Here is a 20,381-nt window from a genome sequence, read left to right as displayed (position 1 = left end):
GGCATATCAGCGGATTCTCGACGTGTCTCCCAATCCGTCAGTCGACTTGGCGAGGTTATGTGCACCACCGAGATTATCACCGATATCCACAAGTGCTTTAGAATCACTGAGCATTATTGTTAATTTTTTTTTCGCTGACTCGCATTAATTTATTTAAGATGAAAGTGACACTCGCTATAGCCTGTGTCTTCCTCGGATGTTGCTCCAATGTTATATTTCTCGAACTTTTAGTCAAGTGAGTGATGCAAACATTAGTATTGTTATTTATCCAGTTGTTGGCGGCTTCGTCACAATGCACGGATTAAACGATTTTTTTCAAGTGACAGATTTGACTTTTTGGTTCTGGCGGCGTTGGTGGTGCCTTAAGATATCTTCTCACTTATTTGATTGTATTATTTATTGTGCTTTGTGGTGGTTTCATTCAGGGAAGATCCAGGGAGTGGAAATCTCATTACATTCGCACAATTCCTTCTCATCTCCCTCGAAGGATTCATATTTACATCGAAATTTGGAACTGTCAAACCGAGGATTGGATTCAAGGACTACATGATTATGGTCTTTATGTTCTTCTTGGCTAGTGTGTGCAATAATTATGCCTTTGATTTCAATATTCCGATGCCATTGCACATGATTTTTCGAGCGGTAAGTAACTTACCTTTTCCTATCTTTTGTAAAAAAAATCCATTAGCTAAAAATATATACATTCTATTTTTTTAACGCCCAATGATTCTGAAAAAACACGAAATTTTATGATTTTCAATGCCATCTCGTTCCGAAATTCCCTCGATAATAGCGGTGTTATCGATTCCGAATCTCTTTCGAAGATATGAAGGTTCAATTGCCTCTCAAAAATCATTACTAAACATTTACTTAATCGGTGTGGTCTAATTAATCTAGAACACTGCTCATTTATCATATAGCAAGGCTTTAACCTTCATGCAAACGTACCTAGGTCGCAAAACCTCCGATCTTCATTCCATTTACGTAAACTAAGTCATCAATAATCACTTTACAACACGTTATCACACTCACCGTAACGTCAATTTAGCATTTTCCCTCGCAAAATATAAATGCGGCGTTTGTTATTGTCTGGAGCACGTGAATCCGCCATTATTTTCTCTCTCTGCTTCGTACTGCAGCGCCTCTCCCCCCACCGCCGTATTTAAATACTCGTGGTGATTAGAAATTAATATTTTTCTGATGAATAAGAAATTTTGCACTGAATGATTAACTTTGTGAAGAATAAATTACTGATAAATGGGTGATAAGGAAATCGTACGAATTCTACGTATTCACTGGAGTTTTCAATTGATTTTTCTTTTGTTCCATAAAAACCTACGGAAAACAAAAAAATTAGTGTTGTATGTCACAAGAAAACCTGATGAGAAGAACTTTAATCAACGTTTCAATCCAACGAAAATTTCACTTCCTTCCTTGAACCTCGAGATAGTGATGAAAAACTCCCATCAAAATCGCATTCCCCATTTTTCCAAACAATCAATAGCTAGTTGATTTATTTTGTATCATTCATTAAGATTTAATATTTTTCCAGGGATCTCTCATAGCTAATATGATAATGGGGATAATAATTCTGAATAAGAAGTACCCTCTGAGCAAATACTTGTCAGTATTAATGATAACAATGGGAATAGTCATGTGCACAATCGTCAGTGGACAAGAGATTAAGTCGACTCAAAAAATGGCAACTGGTGCATCACCTCCGAGTCCTATGGAAAATCTCTTCTGGTGGAGTCTGGGAATCACTTTGTTGACTGTTGCCTTGTTTATTTCAGCGAGAATGGGACTTTATCAAGAAGTTTTGTACGTTAAATACGGAAAACATCCAAAGGAGGCTCTGTATTACACAGTGAGTGTCCCAAACGGTATATTTTTTCATGTCCACATGATCCCTAGTTTCCAAGAAATTGAAAAAAAAACATGAGAAATGATAAGATATCCGCAGTAACTCCTTAGCTCTTTTGTCACGAACCAAATGATCGTCAATATAATGTTGGAACTTTGTCGACTACAATGACTCGTCCTTGAGACAGATGCAAAATTATACCTCTCATCCCCATTAATAAAATTCTATAAATATCATATGCATTAAAGGAAAGAAATGATAACAGATATTATCTGGAGAATGACTTTTTGATTGAAAAATATTATATAATATTTTGACCTAAATCCACTCGTTCTGAATTTTTCAATAAAGTCATGAAACGTCATTTTCTCATTGAAATCCCTCATAACGCAACGAAAAATGTTGATGATTGGATAATTCAAGGGAGAAATGAGAAGTAATTGAATATATTACCATCTGAAACTGAAATTTGTATTAAAAATGGAGGAAAAACGGAAATTTTTGGATTTAAGAGAAAAAAATGAGAAATTTCCACACATCCACACATTATCGCTTATTACATTGGTCTTAAACGATGAAATGAATAGTATAGAGTGTCAATGTGAAGGTCTCAATGATATCCTAAAATTGATATACGGTATAGCCGCACTGGTCAAATTTAAATTCTCCATAATTGGCAAGAATTAGCATTTTATAAATGTGACATCACGCAAAAAATGAACATAATCTACAATAACTCAACGGAAAATCAATGAAGTTGAATTTATCATATACAATTTTAAAGAATTATTCACACATGTCAAAATAGTTAATAGACATATTTGCAGAGTTTATGTAGGACTTTGAAAAATTATATCAAAGTGACAGTTTCAAGCGAAACCACAAAGGTAATTTTTTGCTTAAAACTATCATAAGTCAGTAAAGAATGATCAGAAGTAGACACGTTAGGTGTCCTTTTGAAGCGCATTCAATGAGCTTTTCACGCAGTAGATCATATATGTATATATTTTATAGCATAAGGAGGTGGATTTGAGTCTCAAAGCCAAAGAAAAACCCTTGGTTACAGGCACGAATCGTTATATAGTGGAATTTTTACTACTTTTTTTACATAATCTGAGGGCTTTCAAGACTATTTCTCGTTTCAGCATTTGTTACCACTGCCGTTCTTTTTGACGCTAGCCCCTAATATATGGGACCACGCAATACTAGCGGTGAATTCAGATCCAACTTCGGTTCTAGGCATCACACTTCCAAAAACAGTGGCGTATCTCATCGGAAACGTTCTATCGCAGTATCCTTTTTCAAATAAAAGTACAGAAAATGTGCAATCATGGTGATGAGGCATGTGATCAGTGAAAAATGACCCATGATATGGCCTGATCATTACATAAGTCTAGTTGTGATTGAAAACAGGGAATCGCGGTAATAAAAGAAATTAATAATGACAACATTATTATGACTTTCTCGTTAGATGAAATCACATAAAGAAGAAAAAATTTTGCCAAATATTCATTGATTCCAGAAAAATTGTTATTTTTCTAATCTAATTTCTTCACTTGAGTCGTCCCCCGAGGCACTTAATCAGGTTTTATTTAAGATAATCTTACTGTTCTTCAGCAGGCCTGAGGATGAGTATTTACAGACTTCCCTCGAAGTTACAATGAATATGTTCATGTTGTAGAACAATGTAATTAACATAAATCTATCCGTGTTGCATCTTTAACATTAAAAATGTGTTAACATAGATCTATCCTACGAAACATTATCGAGTAATTACCTGACTGAAAAAGCACAATAACGAAGAAAGAAGTACTTCTGTGAAGTAAATGGATATTTGGCATGAATCATTTTTTTCTCAGTGCAATGATGAGAGCGAGCGAACAATAATTAAGGGATAAAAAGAGCTGAGAAGAGATCGAACTTGAGTTGGGTTTTTCAATTTGCAGAAATTAATATATTGTTTTATTATAAATGTAAAAAATATCTAGAATCTGACTATCCCCTAGAAGAAATAAATTTTTCTGGCATCAGGTAGCTTAGTCGGTCAAAATGTCTGGCGCGATACTGGGCGACCCGAGTTCAACTCCCAGTTGGGTCAAAGGCGAATTTTTTTCTCTAATTCTCTTTGAATCGTTTTCTTAGTTGAAAATAATTAAATTCAATGAGTATCCTTAACGATGCTTCACAGATACATGTGCATCGCATCAGTATTCGTCCTCACAACAGAATGCACATCCCTAACAGTCACTCTGGTCGTGACACTTCGAAAATTTGTGTCATTGATATTCTCAATTCTCTACTTCAGAAATGAATTCAGCCTATACCACTGGATCGGCACCAGTCTAGTCTTCTCCGGGACGATAATCTTCACCGAAGTGATCCCGAAATTACGAGAAAGTCTGTCTCCTCGAGCAGATGACAAGAAAGTCAAGTGAATAAAGCAAAAATTGTAAATACTTAATTTTGTTATGAATTAACAATCGAAGGTGATGGAGATTTATTCCTCCACTGAATGTGATTGAGCAATTTATCATTCCATCTGAAAATGTGGAGGAATGCAACAGACAAATTAGACCAATTGATTAAAGATGAAATGTTAAGTGAACAAACATTTGACAATTTTTATTTTTCTCTTTGGATCGAAAAATTGAATACGAATTTCTTTTGTGAATATTTCGAGATAAATTGGGTTTAGAGAATATGTTAACAGTGATTTTATACGAAATTTGATTATCCCTAAAATTTTCTACTACTATTTCCATTCGAATCCGTTTAGTTCCACTGGTATTCGTAGATCAACTTCTACAAATGTTTTAAATTCATCGAATCCCTACTTGTAATCAAAGAATGGATTAATTTTGACCATAAATAGTATAAACCCGTCGTCGAATTGTCTTCCTGCATCACCATCCACGACCTCCACACGTGCGTACACCTCCGAAGGTCCTGGAATGAACAGAAACGCTAATAATCCAGTCTCAGGGTCAGCTGCATATTATATGACAGAATATATGACAAATGCGATAAGAAAACAGTCGCATCACATAAATTTATAATCTGGAAAATCGTTTTCGATCGGAATACAGAAAAAAAATCTGCAAACAAATTGTTCAAATAAATGACACAATTCAATAACGAAGTAGTAAAACGAGATAAATCATCTTTGACTATTCACCAGTTTTTCCTATGTATCCCACAATCTAGAGGTGATAACAAAACTTTAATTATACCATTATTTGTGGAGTAAATTGAGTATTACAATAAATATTATTACAAAAATTCCGCGATCTCTCTTAGATTCGGAGATATTGCTAAAAAACTGTACTCACAGATGAGTCAACTTATCTCATTTTACCACTTCGTTGCTGAATTATTATTTCATTCTTCTAGTCAAATTGATTTTGATCCATCTCTAAAATCAAAAAAGAATTTTTGGGAATATTAAAAATCTCCTAGTACGAAGGCCAAAAATAATTTCAATGGTTCTCCAGGATTTTTTGTTGATCAGCACTAGTTAACAATTTTTGTTTATGAATATTGATCGATATTAGTAAACCCTGAAGTATAGAAATAGTGACAAAAGCTCTGTGGAATCTAAAAAAAGCACAAAATCACCAGGTGTCAGAATTAAATCCTCAGCATTATGGATTTGCCATTCCTATAATAACCGACATCTCCCCAATAGTTCTATTTATTTACTCCCCTTCACTCTGCGGACAACAACCGATTTCCACTCAACAACTCGATTCAGTAGCTCCCGGTGCTCACAGAGGAAGAAGCATGTATTACATCGTGAAACTCTATCTGGTAAACATTTCGATTATCCACGAATATATCATTGTTCTTCGATAAGAGACAATTCCGCTTGTTTTCTGGCGTTAGTGGTTGATAAGGCCATGAATGATGGAGGTGTTATCAATTTTCTCGGTTTGTTTGTATCGAGAAAATTCATAGGAAACTATTTTTGGAGGGTTTTTATGAATCCCCTGTTTTGTTTGGAATTGTGACAGTCGGCGACGGATTTTATCAAGGGACAACACCCACCAGAATGTGACAGGATGGTCAATGAAACCAGTCGACTACTGGATGCTCCGGTTTTTGTGGATCTTGGGAATGGAAAGTATCTCAGAACTGGTGAGAAAGTTTCATTTTTTTACGATATGGCCATTTTTCTTGCGCATATTTAAATTGTTTACGAAAATTCGCATGAGACATTTACTATTTTCGTTAATTTTGATTCGTCAATTAAATCCTTTCATTATCTGTTGAATTCAAGAGAAAACATCTCATAGTTTTTGCTGTTCAAAATTTAATAAAATGATTTCTTTTACATGCTTTATTAAGATGATAATATAATCGGCTTGTCGTTCGATTTACAAATATTTGCGCCCAAAATATGAGATACGTATTGATTTCCATGGAAAAAAAGGAAAAATCTTTTGTAAATAACCCGTTCATTTTCCATTGTTTTTGAAAATAAAAAAAGTCGTGTCCAATATTTTGCCTTCAACTCTCATATCCAACACTAAAAATCCTCATACGAGAGCCTAATTATCTCTTCAATGAGTAATTCCATTAAAAAATATCATAAGAATGTTTTCTAAAAAAATATCCTCGTTAGAAATATTCAATTAATATTTTCATAAATAATAGAAAATATTGTTCAATATATAATCTTAATATTTTGGTGTTTGTTTCTCATCCGCTCTGACATTAACATAATCTATGATTAATATAATTAGAAAATTCCCAATTAGAACCCCTTCTCATTACACTTATCACCTGTTTTCTCCCTCAACTAAAAAAAAATCTTGTGAAAACTCACAGAAAATATTCCCCCCAGATATCATTGGTGACTACGATTACTACGCAGCGAACCCCCTCTGGATAAAAATTCGCCTCCTCTTATTCTGGATATTTTGGGCAGCTCTGATACTCGTGATAATTCTCTCAGTCTCCACGTACTTCTGCCTAGCTCCCAGTCTCTGCGAGTCCACGTCGAGACCGGCAATCTAATCGGCTTCACCTCCTCCACCTGCCTGAACTCAACTATTTATTCTCTTATTAAATGAGAGAAAAGTCTGAAAACGAAGATGGAACAAGGGTGAAGAGTAGGTTTGAGAATGATAGACCAGTGCGTCACTCTCGTCGACTGATAGCGATTCATAGCTGTGAAAATATTTGCCACTGACAACATACCGATACAATTATCGTTCGACACATTGCGCACGTCTTTGTCCACACTTTTAATTAAATGGGAGCTATTAATATTCTGTGGGGCAACAAAAAAATTGAACACTTGCGATTGTGGATATCAGTAATTTATTCTGAAGACAACTTATGTGTTGGTGTATGACTCCATCTAAGAGTCGTGTGTATTCATATATACTAGTGGTTGAAGCAGCATCGATAATCTCATTAAATTATTTTTCATTCCATTTTGTTGCACTGTTTGTGATGAATAAATTTCATATTTGTACGAATGAACTTGATCGTTTTTTCGATAAATTAAACCCTAATGAATTCTTAATTTTTGTTTGATAGAAATTAAAGCGAAAGAATTCACACGAACAGCTGTCATTATCACTTTAATCTTTTCCCATCGATGAATTCTATTAAACCGGGATTAAATAATGACAATTATCTGATGATGATATGGCGGCTCATCGCTATGGGATGGAAGACGATAAGGAGGAGGAATGAGAGTGATATGGGCAGAGTAGGTTTCGGAATTGTCTGAGGAGGAACTCCTCAGAAGTTAATTATTCTACGGTGAATATTTCCAATTATTTGTTAGATAAAATTCATTTACATCACGAAGTTATTGTTGCTTTCATCATTATGGGATATCACATTTTTTGCACTACCTTAATTCATAGATTGCTGAGATTGTGATTCGTTAGTGAAGTGAAAAGTCAGAAGAGATTTTATTTTTTAAAACAAAAGTATCTTAAAAATGAGTGACTTTGGGAGGAAATGTTGGAAAAATTTTTTTTTTCATTCCTCGATTTACAATAAGTTTTTTGACATATTTCCTCGTAAAATGACTCGTTTAGAAATATATTCCCGAATTAAAAACCCATGGAATTAACGTTTTCTAGTTTACTCCAAACTTTATTGTACATTTTCGAAAGTACAAGCTGCATTGGAAAATATCAAATTATATTTTTTCCACTCCATCAAATAGTCAGATGTAAGACCACAAGAGGCCTGGAATTATCGGGTTTTCCCTGAAAGCTTCATCGCAAGCAAATAAAGGAGTCAAGCTTTCCAGATTACAAAATTACGAGTGCGGATGATTTTTCTGAATAATGACGATTTCATTTATTTGCAGGTACCTTCAAGGGAAATACCCAATAATTTTGAAGTGGTACTTGGGGAATTATTTTTACATCCAAATGTCGGTCAATAGAATTACAACATCAGACAAAATTAACAAAATAATATTCGATCTGTCAAATTGGACGGGGTTACGTGAAAAATGACCAGTGAAATTTTCCAAAAATCACGGGTTGAATTTCGTGTTAACTATATAAAAGACAGTTCAATGCTGTGATTCTATTGGCTCAACATTGGACGGGAAGAATAACCCAGAAACAATGTCTTACAGCATTTTTTTTTACGAGAATCCACAGCTCCGAAATAACTCCAAAAGATGAAAATAAATATCAGCTCACCACAATGTTCAATGTCTGCAACACACCCGTCCTCACAAAATCAAAAAAAAATCTCAAAAATTCCTGGATCAGACGAAAGCCTCAAAACATCATGATAACCTCCCAGAAAAAATATTAACAACATATTTCTCTGCACCATCTTCTCCAAAGCTATCTCCGACCAAAAGCTGAAATAAAAAACAATTCGTTGTTCAACTCTTCATCAGAATGTGCTTCCATAAACTCTCACAAATCTCAAGACCCCATAGATCTATCAAAAAAACCTGATCGACATCTTTTTAACCCCAAGGATTCCCTCGAAACTCGAAACTACCCTGAAACTTCTCCTTGCCATCCGCGACTTCGGAATAACCTCAAAAAACTCGCGGGTACGCGAGGCAAAAAAATCCCCCAACGGCCAAAAATAAAAATTTTTCTAGTGGGCCATTTTACCCTTATTCACCATAATCATGGGCGTCCTGAGGCTCTTCCCAGAGTGCACCGCAGTCTCGTTCTTTTTCACACACCCCGCTTGCCATTTCGTCTCAGCCCTCTCGTTGAACGGGTCTCAAAGTCCTCTTCGTGTGTTCCAATCGTTCCAATTACGTAATCAGACTCGCCACTCGTCTTTTATCGCGATAAATTGGCCTTGAGGAGAGTAAAAAGGCGACATTAACTGTCAGCTTTTAAAGATGGAGAGTGGGAGACTCGATTTGGAGACTCATGCCGAGGTGAACGGCACTAACAAGCCAACTGCCGCCACGTATAAGTCTATTCCTGACGACGATACTAATTGGCAAGACAAGAAAGGAGAAAATATCGGAGACATGGGAAAGCCTGAGAACGAGGAGATCGATGATGGAGCTAAGGAAAAGATGCTCAGCGAGGAGGTGAAAATTAGTCCTAAGAAAGATGTTTCCCAGGTGAGTTCTAACCGTTTCAACGATTTTTTTACGCTGATGCGGGCCTCGAAACATGGCCGACATCTCTAGAATTCGGGGCGTCGTTTTTTTGGGGGAGAAGGGAATAATTGTTTCAATGACAAAGAAAAATATCGAAAAGTCATAATTGAAGAAATTTTGTTTTCATATTTGGTTGATGAGTTGGGGGAGATAATCAATTTTTTCAACGGTTCCCGGGAATGAAAAGGTTTATGGGTGTCGGGAGGCTTAAGGGATTATTACCAATATTTTCTCGTTTTTCAAGTTTGCCACAAAATTTCGGAGAAATGGTCGATGTAATTGAGGTGAAAACAATGGCAGACAAAGTCTCATCAATAGGATAGAATTTTTCTACGTTGTCAGTGAACTTCTGTAAAATTCATAAAATTATATAAAAAATTTAGAAAAATAGTAGTACGACTCGAAATTTTTCAGTCATTGAATACTGATGAAACCTGAAACGGTAGATTTTTTCATGTCCATTTGACCGAGAGTTTTAAAGAAATTTACAACAAACATAAAAAATGAAAAGATTTTGGCAATAACTGTTTAATAATGTGTTCTGTTACTTGATTTCTAACGGAATGTGATGCCTCAACAGTTTCACGCTCTTACATCAGCTTTATTTTCCCCTCGTGTCACTCTTAAATTAGATATACAACCGTAAGACTTGGGATATTCATTCTATCAATCTCTGCATGATAAATAATATTGCGCACTTTGTGCCACATAATGTTCAGTAATAAAAGTAATCAATCTATGACTCTCTGAACCTTTCAGGTGATATTCATCTCCGAAAATGGTGATGCAAAGATAGACGTTGCCCCAAAAGGACCCGTTCTCTCAGGAATGGGAAAGGAGGAGCTCATGAAATACGCGAATGATCCCTTCTGGATTCGCCTTCGGTGGTTCCTATTCATTGGTTTCTGGCTCCTCTGGTTGGCGATGCTCTTGGGAGCAGTGGCCATAATCGTCATGGCCCCTAAATGCACCGCACCACAGCCCAAGACCTGGTGGGAAAAGTCCCCCATTGTTCAGCTGGAACCGGACGACCTAAAGGGCAAAGACGCGATTTCCCTCTCACATCTCTTGGACAGATTGAAGAATCAGCACGTTTCAGTTATATCTCTCTCTAACATTCTCAAGTCCACGTCCCCAGGGCATGTCACGGACTTCAGGGATGTTGATCCCAGCATAGGAATGGAGAATGTCAAGACTTTGATCAAATTGGCAAAGGAGAAGGAGCAGAAAGTGCTTCTGGAGATCGATCCCAATCACTCGGGGATCGATCACCCTTGGTTCAATAGGTCCCAGAAATTAGAGGAACCTTACTCGAATTATTACGTCTGGGCTAATCACAAGGTTGGGACTGATGGTAACAATAATCCACCCAATAATTGGCTCAGCACTTATGGAAAGTCCGCCTGGGAATGGAGTTCCAGCCGGGGACAGTACTATCTTCATCAATTCGACAAGTCGCAGCCTGACTTGAACTTCAATAATTCGCTGGTGGGTAGAAGATTCTAATTGAGTGTTCAGAGGTGATTAGATTTAAGGAGTTATTGACAATATGTTCTCATTTTTCATATTTCGTTCTAAATTGCTGAGAAATCATAGATGATATGAACGTGAAAAAATATACTCTTCTTAGACTTTGAATTATTCATGGCTCACAAGTTTCCATAGTCGTGGCTTTCTTGTGTTTGATTTTTTCCAAAGTTCTCCAAATTCGAGCAAACATTTACTGAGAAAGTAGGAAAATTCCTCCATAATGAGGGAGCTCCGTGAGCCATTCATAGCAATAGAGTTGAAAAAGGGCTGATTTTTTCAGGTCAATTCTATCAATAATTTCTCTGATATTTATAAAACCTCGAAAAATGGGAAAATATCGACGATAACGTTTTAACGGAATTTATTGCATGAAAAACAAGCAGGTCCCTCACAATAGGCCATCGCCTGCGGGCCTTCAGCCATGGAGAAAATTTTATGAAAATTTGATGGAACTGAAATTTTGAATTGCTGATGACCATCACAGTTATTGCCACAGTGAATGATTACAAGAAAATGAAATCTCAAATCTGTGAAAAAGTAGTAAAAAGAGTTGAGATATTCATGGGCGTGGTCGGTGAGAATTTCAAAAAGTCAAAAAGTTCACAATTCTGTCAAAATACATTCTCTGAAGTTTATCTAAAAGACCTGCATCATCTGCGATAACCTAGAAGAATTGTAACAATGGAAATAATTTATAAAGTTTCTATTTCATTAATTTAAAGAGACGATGAGTATTTCAGCATTTTTTCTATATTCCCGATGCGTCGATAATGTAGAGAAAATGATAAGATTATCACTACCACATTCACTCTCATGTCACTTTTAAAAAACTATAGTTGTGACAATGCTCCTCAGTTATCTGGGATTAATTATTTTTCTTAAAACATCAACTATATCATAAAATTCAAATGGTAAATCATTCCAAAAAGAATTCAGCTGACTCACAATTGCAAATACTATTCCATTCTTGATGGTTCAAGAGTTCAAAATATCAGTTAAGAATAAATATTAAAGATAGTAAACTAGGAAAAACGTGCCCGGAACTGAAACTCTAATATTCACACCATGAACGATTCAATTAAAAAAAAAAATCAATGACAGGTTATCGAGGAATTCAACAAGATCTTCAGCCATTGGTTGGATCTGGGGATCAATGGGTTCAGGCTAGGATTCACACAGCACTTGATTGAGGATCCTGCCCTTCAGGACGAGAAAATGAGCACAAACGCCGCTCAAGCTGATGAATACGAGTCCTTAGTGCATGTTCACACCAGAGATAGGGTGGAGAACGCTCAAGTTCTCAGAATCTGGAGGGAGAATGTTATTAACAAAACGAAGGAGGATGGTTTGTTTGCTCTGAGGGACGATATCGCCTCGGATATTCTCGCTGTTTTCAATGAGAAGAATAAACTCGTGGATTTACCACAGAGCTCGATGTTCCTGATGCATGCCGACAATGGAATCACTGCCAAAGCACTCCAAGATGGAATTAAACCATGGAGGGATCATGTTTACAATAGCTCAAAGGCTTCATGGCCTGCGTGGGATGTAAGATCATTTTTAGACGTTTTTTCCGATTTTTTGTTTCTGAAAAGTGGGATTATTTCGGTACTGATTGAGTGTGGAAAAATGGCGCTCAACCATTTTTGTGAAGAACGCAATTGGTTACCGAAAACGGCTTATAATTTTTTTTTCAAAAATCAACTTTTTACTGAGATAATCCAATTTTTAAATTTTTGGATTTTTAAAAAATTGCTTTCACCAAAACATTTATGTTAATTATATCAATCTTCATAGTGAGCAGTTTTGACGATAAATTTTTTGGCCTTTTTGGCTCAATTCAATAAATTGTAATTTTGGTCTTATTAATATCTAGTAAAGTAATAATGACAGATTAACGCGAATAATCTGATTTCAATGATTTAACTCAATTTTGATGAGAAAAATGTTCTTTTTTAGTTGAATGGAGATAAAACAGCTCTACGTAATCGTACCCTACCAGCGGTTGCTGAGAGTCTCACGTTGATGTCCCTCCTTCTGCCAGGCACTCCAGTCCTCAAGCTCAATGATGTTTTACATGAGAAGGATTCTGAAAAAACAGCGTTTGCAACGATATCAGAAAAACGTAACGATGAAATATTTCTGAATGGAGATTTCCATTCTGACATCGTCAATGGCACTGTCTTTGTATACACCAGGTGAGTTCAGGGATCAAAAGAATATTTTTAATCTTCAGAATAGGGGAAGTCATTCAAGGGCTATAAACACTAATAAAAGGGTAATTGAGGAGTTGTGGGAATAAAGGGAACAATTATGATAATTTCTTTGACGTGACTTCGCTCCAGTAAAATCAATTGACATCTCAAATGATTCTATCCTGTGGGTGGACTCATAAAAGATTTCGACGATTCAAAGTACTTCTTTATCTGGGACTTGAATGATTTTATTGATCACTAACATGTTGTTTGTTTCCATTTCATGATTTGTCGTGGAGTGTAGGAATGGGTGAGTTGGTTACTAACCACTGCATGATGATATTGGCTTCATTCAATTGATTATTAATTTCTTATAATGACGCACGACGGATCCTCAGTAACTGGAATGTTACTGTTTTATCACAACTTTGTAGTAGTTCGCAAATGTTGAATTTTTTTGAATGAGCATTAATATTACAAGATTTATTTGGAGGATTATCTTGTCAGGATTTTTTTTCCACAGGATTATCATTAGGGCATCGGTTTTCGGACAGATAAATGCTACGCGCGATTAATGTTACGCGCGCGACTGGTAGGCGCGAGGGCCTACCAGTTTCGGGTAGAATGATGATAGAATGAGACTTTTGATTGTAAGAATGAGATCTTCGGAGTCTTTTGTTCATAAAATATCCGAAATTTGCTGGTTCATGAACACAAATAACTAAAATAAGGGATAGAAGAAAGAATTCATTAACATCGGCTTTCGGATACTTCAGACAGGGTCTGCTGTTTCCGGACAATGTTGTATCGGCTTTCAGAGCACCTAAAAGAAAAAGGGAAAAAAATGCAATATCAAATAGAGGAGCTTCTTCACATATTTCATTATTTACATAGCGAGATAAACGATAGATATTGAAAATTTGAAAAATAATAATATGATTAGATTTATTTTTGTGTTTAATTTCGGTGCACTTTTCGTGAGGGGAGTGTTTGTCTGTTCTCCATCAATCAGCATTTTTTTTTAATATCCTTCGCTATCGCCTGTTTTTTTTTAATTCTGCCCCCCTCCCCCCGGATTTTTAGCCACAGCTGTTGGACTCATCTTCCTTACTTCCTCAGTTTCCTCTTCATTCAGAAGTCTAGCTACTATCATTGTCTATTCTTCTCGAGTTTTTAACTGACCAGCACGAACTCATTGTGCTTTCGCAACTCCTCTAAAAAATATTTTATGGACCTCGCTATTCGCACGCTTCTTAGAGTCAAAGTGCCTCTTCTTCGTTTTTTTATTATCGTAGAGTTTAATAACAAAACTTTAAAAAATCAGTTTAATTATTAAACTATTCACATTTTCCCTGGGAATTACTTACTCATGTGCGAGTTCCTCGTAGCGTTCTGCACAAACGAACTTTGCAGAACACATTCCGCAATATTTGTAACAATTGTAGCTCGCTGCATTTGTTACAAATATTGCACATTTCAATTTCCAACTGAAAAGATGAAAAATTTTGATGCAATAAATAGGAAAGAATAACGTTGTTCTTCTAAATATAAAATAATGATAATGATTTCCACAACTATTGTCAAATAAATCTGATGTATTTGTCGGGAAATTAGAAAGGTCCGGACACGCCCCTTCGTCCGAAAACCGATTCTCTGATGATAAATAACTTGTCAGCACAAATGAGCATGAGATGGCGTACAATTTCTGAAAATTTTCTTATTCCTGCTATTTTAGCCACTAAGAAATGCAATGCAGTGATTTTTTTTAAGGGCATGGAATGATTCTCGAATGCACAGAAATTGTGGAAATAAATCTCTTTTATTTATCATGAAATGTCGGACTTTTCACAGGTTAAAGAGTGGGCTGCCTGGTTATTTGGTAGCTTACCAGAGCTCAGAGCATCCAGCTGTTATTGATCTGTCTGGGATTCCTCATGTCCCTAAGGAGGTCAATGTCCTGGCCTACAGTTCAAATTATTTGTCAGAGAAAAAAGCAGGAGAAACGATTGAGTGAGTATTGCCAAATTACTTTGAAAAATCTCAATTCATTATCTCAAGGCAATCAATAAATTAAATTGTGAAATGAGTCTAAATTTATGAAATTGTGTTTTAGGACGAAACTCTCCTCGACCAGGGTGCCTATAGCCCCCAAAAGTACTCTGGTACTCACCTTCGTCCCATCTAAGGATGAAAAATAAATAACCAAGTGAGCAAAATGACATTTATGCCAGGAAGTGAACCGGTCTTGAAACGCATTTAAAAGCTTTTATTTATGTATCTAGCGGGATTATGTATGAATCACCCGTTTATGAGAAATAACAATGATTCACATCAGCACTAAAAGTGGTCATTTTTTAGTTTTTGTTCAAAGCAAATAAAAGAAAATAAAATTTATACTTCAATTTTCCTACCATTTTTGACAAGTCCTTGATTTCTTTTATACATTTATATTTAAGGTAATTCGTTATAAGATGTACACCTTCCGTCACTTAGTTACGTGCAATTGTTTATGATCTACATTTTGCGCTTGCTATACACACATTGCATAGCGTATTTCTCCTTTAATTTTCATTGCTGAGATGTTACATATTAAGTGATGTGATGGAAATGAGACATGAATAATGGTGATTTATTGGATTGGAGAGACAGGTGATTTGGTTACTTTCGACTGTGTGCTAATTTCTCCCAGGAGTTTGAGTTTTTGCAGTTCTGCTTGATTTATTTAAATTCTTCTACGAGAGTATGTTGGGGATATTTATGCTGCAAATTTTCAGTATTTACACCACTTCGGTACTATATTTCCTTGAAAAAAATCCAAAACATTCGTTAATAATTTTATAATAATTATTACTTCCTAACATTCATTTCATATTGACAATCAATTGCAGAATGAAAAGTAGAACAAATCATTCTATGTGGAGTTTGTGTGGATCCGTGAATTTGGCAGTAAGTATGTAGAATAAGGCTGGCAACGGTACCAATATCAGCATTGCGGGATGTATATTTACACCCCTCAGTGTTGCAACAGCAATAACTCCGTACCCATGAAGGAGCCAGTGACCCAGGATGACCACTACGTTCTTAACATTCGATAGGGAGCTTAGTAGTAGCGATTTCATAGTCTGCAAACCCAAGAACATCATTACAATCATTACGATCAATGATTTCCTCCACCTCCCTCCGTTGACAAATATTTTTTATTACAATTATCTCTCAACTTTTATTGCCCTGCCCTGCCCTAAATAAATCACATGTACCATTTGTTTGGAAACAAACATTTTTTGAGCAAATTATAACATTGAACTTGTTTACCTGGTTCAATTGAAAAGCGAAGTGAGCTGCATTCGATAGGACTGAAAGGATGATCGTGATGTATGGAAACGAATAATCTGAAATTAAAGTTTTTTTGATAGAAAAGGATTTTGCTTAATTGGGAGTTCGCTCGAAATTGTAAATTAACGGATTAATAAGTTACTAATACTACTTACTAAGTACTATTTAATGAGTTAAGTAATTGGCAAGATGATGAGCGATTATTTTTTTCAACTTACAAATTAATCCACCTCCAACTGCATGAAGCAACGCTAATATGGGGAAGAAGTACAATGCAGCGTAGATGGAAAATTTTCCTTGCTTGGGGAGGAATTTTTTGACGATTGGAGGCCTCACGAGAAGCATCAACAAAACTCCTAATGAATAAAATATGAAAACCATGGTATATCTGCAAAAAATAACTAAATTTATCAATAGGTCATACACTTCGCACATTAAATTACATTGATAATTGAATGCTTGATTTAAATAAGTAGTTATGCGACTGTAGATGATTTTTTTTGTTTATTTACTTCTTAATTGTTTTTTTGCAGATAACTCATTGAAATGTATGGGTATCTTTTCTTCGACATCAATACATTGATGAGCAGTTCGCGAATGGTTTTTATAACATATTGTTTCCTATTAAGTTGTATCTATGAGGAAAATATGTAGTTATTCAAGGAAACAATCTTTATCTGTTTATTTCTTTTATTTTCCCTTATTTTATTTAATTGACTTTGATAGAGGATATCAAGACTCAAATTATTAGATAAAAAAAAAAATCAAATTTGATTCGGTCAATTCTGAGATACTACACAGAATCACTTTATACTAAAAATTGAATATCTCCGAAACTAATGGTTCAATGAAGTTCGTTTTGAATACTATCCGCTGTAGTGATAAAAGGAATATTTTTCTTGTTTAAACTGAAAAATTTAAAAATTACGCTTTCTCGAAAATGTTGTACGGCGATTATGTTTTTTTTATTATGATAAAGGACATAAAAATGAAAATTCGCTGATATGAAGAAATAAATTCGATCGAGTCAATTTTGAAATCCACATAATGATTTTCCACTCAGAACTGAATATCTCCGGAACTATTCGTTCCATGAAACTTATTTTCAATATCATCCGTTGTAGTGATGAAAGGAAGATCTCGTCCGAATTTTAAATTATTAGCTCGATTTTTGCACGGGTGTGAGAGCCACTAACAAGTTTTTTTTTTCAAAAACAGAAAAGTGACAATATCCCCAATTTTGTCCGGGGTTCACGTTTCAATTTTTCGTTGAATCCGATAGATCCGACCATGATAAGAACGATGAAAATAAAAAACACTGGATCCATGCCTAGTTTTGGAGATATTTCGAAAAAAGAATTTAGAAACAAATTAGGCTTTCTCAAAAACCTCTCAACTGATCAATCTTATTCGGGGTTACGTGTTAGCCTCAACTTACACTTTTACTTTTAGCTTACTACCTGCCAAAATTTCCATTTATTTCCCCTACTCGGTTACACATGTTCCACAAGTGTAGTATTTTCACCGTTCAGGCTATTCTACATGGTTGCCGAGCAACATTCGATTATTTTTTTGGATCAGGATTGGACGAATGTAATGCTTCCATTCGATAGCAAAATCATTTCAAAACGCATTTAAAAAAATAATTCCTTTTTAGTTGTATTATCCCTCGGAGAGGTTCCACAAAGTAAATCAATAATGAAGTGATAAAACGAGATAATCGAATGCACTTTTGAATTGAGTTTATGCGTAATATCTCCGAATCTAAGAGAGATAGCGCAATTTTTGTCATAACATTTGTTATCGTACTCAATTCGCCCGACAAAAAACGTTTGGACCACAATTTTGCTATCTCGCTTAGATTCCGAGATATTCACCAAAATCCGGCCAATAGTGAAAAGTGACTTATTTCATTCTTCCCCTTCGCTATTGAAATACTAAAGTATATTTTGACTGCTATAGAATATATTATGACAAAATTATCTCGCAGCGAAATAAATATAATTTCAGCAGAGTAATTTTTTCTCAGTGGATAAATCCGAAAATCTCAAATAAAATTCCCCAAAAATGAATTAAAAATGAAGAACAATGAGCTTACAATGGATAGACAGCTTCCTGAGTGCAGTGCAAAGAGCTCTCATAATTCGGGCTAGGATTATGTAGCAATGTATACCAATCAGACAACCGTTTAATCCTGCAGGATTGTATTTCGAAGGAACCAATTGGCTGGGTCACTTGGAGAGTGATCAAGGAGGCCGCGATTATCTCCACCAGTGCAGACAGGTGCAGAGCAATAACCTCTTTGGGAATGTTTCTCCTCATGGCGACCATGTCGATGCAGAACCAGTGGAGGACCAGAGCCAAGAGAGCCATGAAACCTAGGTAAAGCCAGTCGTAAAACATGGGAGTGTCTGTGCAGGGGACACATATCGATGATTCGTTGGTCTTGAAGCCCCTGGGGCATGCCCCGCACTCTGTCCAGTTGCCATCCTCCAGGAATTCTCTTCCACAGTACAATCCAGGACATTTTTCCAGAAGATTCATTTTTCTAGAGGATTTTTCGGTGATTCTGAAGCTATTAGGGAGAAAGTTGTCTTAATTTTCATATGAGTTGAACTTCCTTTATTTGTTTTTCCCACTTAAACAGGGGAAACGGTCGTAAAAACACATTTTTTCTGAATACACATTATGATGATATTATGATTATCATTTCTCAGTAAAATATTCTAACAGTTTGACGAAGATATTTATCTAAAGATTATTGATTGTTAGGTCATTGGTGATTAACTATTTTCAAAATTTACGAAGCCCCCCTCCAATATTAGAGAATGTCTCCAATGTTGGGGCTGCTGACGATACCCAGAGGAAATTTTTCCTTAAACAATCCAAAATATCTTCAATTATGTCTGAAGGTATCAAAGACAAATCAATGAGTCAAGTTGTGGAAACGTTACTGACTATTTTCTGTGACCCCCAAACCCTTAGGAAATTCTAAACACCAAACAAATAATTACCCTTTAAGGTTATCCGGAACTCCCTACATGATTTCCCTAATTCCCGAAAGTCCCATCACTCTCAATTTTTCATGCTTTCTATTTCCGTACACTCGTAGCATCATTATCGATCCCCTAATCACAACATCCCCCGAATAATGGAATCGACGCATCAAAACCCCTCCACCATAAAAAATTAATCACCTTCATCATCAACCGCCGGGACTCTAGACTTATTCCGTCCCCAACCCTCAGATACTTCTACCGTTGGATTAACTCCCATCTGCTACCTCAACCCCTTGAAAAATCCTCCCCCACTCGCAGGTGTAAAATCGCAAAATAAATGAATAAAAAGAATAAAAACGACAAAATAACACAATTAAAACTGAAATTTAGGTGTAAATATTCGAAACTCCCGCCATTGACCATTGGATGATCCCCTCCCCGCGTCATACGAAGCTGTCAAAAACCCCGCCCCAATAAATCCTAAGCCCTGGAAACATGGAAATCATTTACAAAATTGTACAAATGAAAAATACCAAGAAAACATGAGAAAATCTTCAAAAATTCTCAGTATCTAACGCCATTGAAGCCTCGACCGTTGCATTGTTACTTCCTCCAAATTATGAGAAATTCCTCCCCCTAAATTGTGAAGGTTAAAAAAATCAGTGTAAAAAAATGAATAAACAGATTCGAAAAAAAATGCACTTTCCTTCATTGATCACTGGTCTGCTTATCCTCGAATTCAAAAACGTAGAATCGCCTTTATAAAAACAAAGAAAACATTAAAAAACAACAATGGTAAACTAAAAAAAAATCGAACCTCCCGCCCTGGCCTATTGGCGCCT

The 20,381-nt window shown here is 35.8% G+C and overlaps 3 protein-coding genes and 1 long non-coding RNA gene across 7 annotated transcripts; 2 read left to right on the top strand and 2 right to left on the bottom strand.

Moving 5' to 3' along the window:
- The first annotated feature begins 14 nt into the window (after positions 1 to 14).
- On the top strand, positions 15 to 7,351 carry LOC135162693 (UDP-xylose and UDP-N-acetylglucosamine transporter). Its single transcript, XM_064121438.1, has 6 exons — positions 15 to 235; positions 426 to 642; positions 1,553 to 1,867; positions 3,010 to 3,155; positions 4,053 to 5,998; positions 6,708 to 7,351. Exons 1-5 carry the CDS (start codon positions 159 to 161, stop codon positions 4,297 to 4,299), a joined length of 1,002 nt encoding a protein of 333 aa, XP_063977508.1. The 5' UTR covers positions 15 to 158; the 3' UTR covers positions 4,300 to 5,998; positions 6,708 to 7,351.
- LOC135162696 (uncharacterized) lies at positions 4,679 to 9,123 on the bottom strand. Of its 2 annotated transcripts, none has more exons than XR_010298996.1 (3): positions 8,984 to 9,123; positions 6,690 to 8,708; positions 4,679 to 4,810 (listed from the first exon to the last, which is right to left on the bottom strand). It is a non-coding gene; the product is annotated as an uncharacterized LOC135162696 (long non-coding RNA). The 2 variants fall into 2 exon arrangements; XR_010298997.1 differs by having other exon boundaries at positions 4,715 to 4,810; positions 5,480 to 8,708.
- A 79-nt stretch (positions 9,124 to 9,202) lies between these two features.
- On the top strand, positions 9,203 to 15,620 carry LOC135162689 (amino acid transporter heavy chain SLC3A1). Its single transcript, XM_064121432.1, has 6 exons — positions 9,203 to 9,443; positions 10,242 to 10,970; positions 12,114 to 12,560; positions 12,972 to 13,210; positions 15,059 to 15,217; positions 15,321 to 15,620. Exons 1-6 carry the CDS (start codon positions 9,213 to 9,215, stop codon positions 15,403 to 15,405), a joined length of 1,890 nt encoding a protein of 629 aa, XP_063977502.1. The 5' UTR covers positions 9,203 to 9,212; the 3' UTR covers positions 15,406 to 15,620.
- A 413-nt stretch (positions 15,621 to 16,033) lies between these two features.
- LOC135162695 (JNK1/MAPK8-associated membrane protein) lies at positions 16,034 to 19,939 on the bottom strand. Of its 3 annotated transcripts, none has more exons than XM_064121446.1 (5): positions 19,738 to 19,939; positions 18,639 to 19,115; positions 16,759 to 16,928; positions 16,520 to 16,596; positions 16,034 to 16,329 (listed from the first exon to the last, which is right to left on the bottom strand). In XM_064121446.1, exons 2-5 carry the CDS (start codon positions 19,082 to 19,084, stop codon positions 16,114 to 16,116), a joined length of 909 nt encoding a protein of 302 aa, XP_063977516.1. In that variant the 5' UTR covers positions 19,085 to 19,115; positions 19,738 to 19,939; the 3' UTR covers positions 16,034 to 16,113. The 3 variants fall into 3 exon arrangements, with proteins under 3 accessions (XP_063977516.1, XP_063977515.1, XP_063977517.1); XM_064121445.1 differs by lacking the exon at positions 19,738 to 19,939 and adding an exon at positions 19,555 to 19,731; XM_064121447.1 differs by lacking the exon at positions 19,738 to 19,939 and adding an exon at positions 19,555 to 19,731 and having other exon boundaries at positions 16,148 to 16,329; positions 16,759 to 16,941.
- Between the last annotated feature and the right edge of the window lie 442 nt (positions 19,940 to 20,381).

Source organism: Diachasmimorpha longicaudata, chromosome 5, assembly GCF_034640455.1.
Source record: "Diachasmimorpha longicaudata isolate KC_UGA_2023 chromosome 5, iyDiaLong2, whole genome shotgun sequence".
Taxonomy (NCBI): Eukaryota; Metazoa; Arthropoda; class Insecta; order Hymenoptera; family Braconidae; genus Diachasmimorpha; species Diachasmimorpha longicaudata.
The sequence above is the reverse complement of the archived record's forward strand: the minus strand, read 5'-3'. Positions and strand labels throughout refer to the sequence as shown.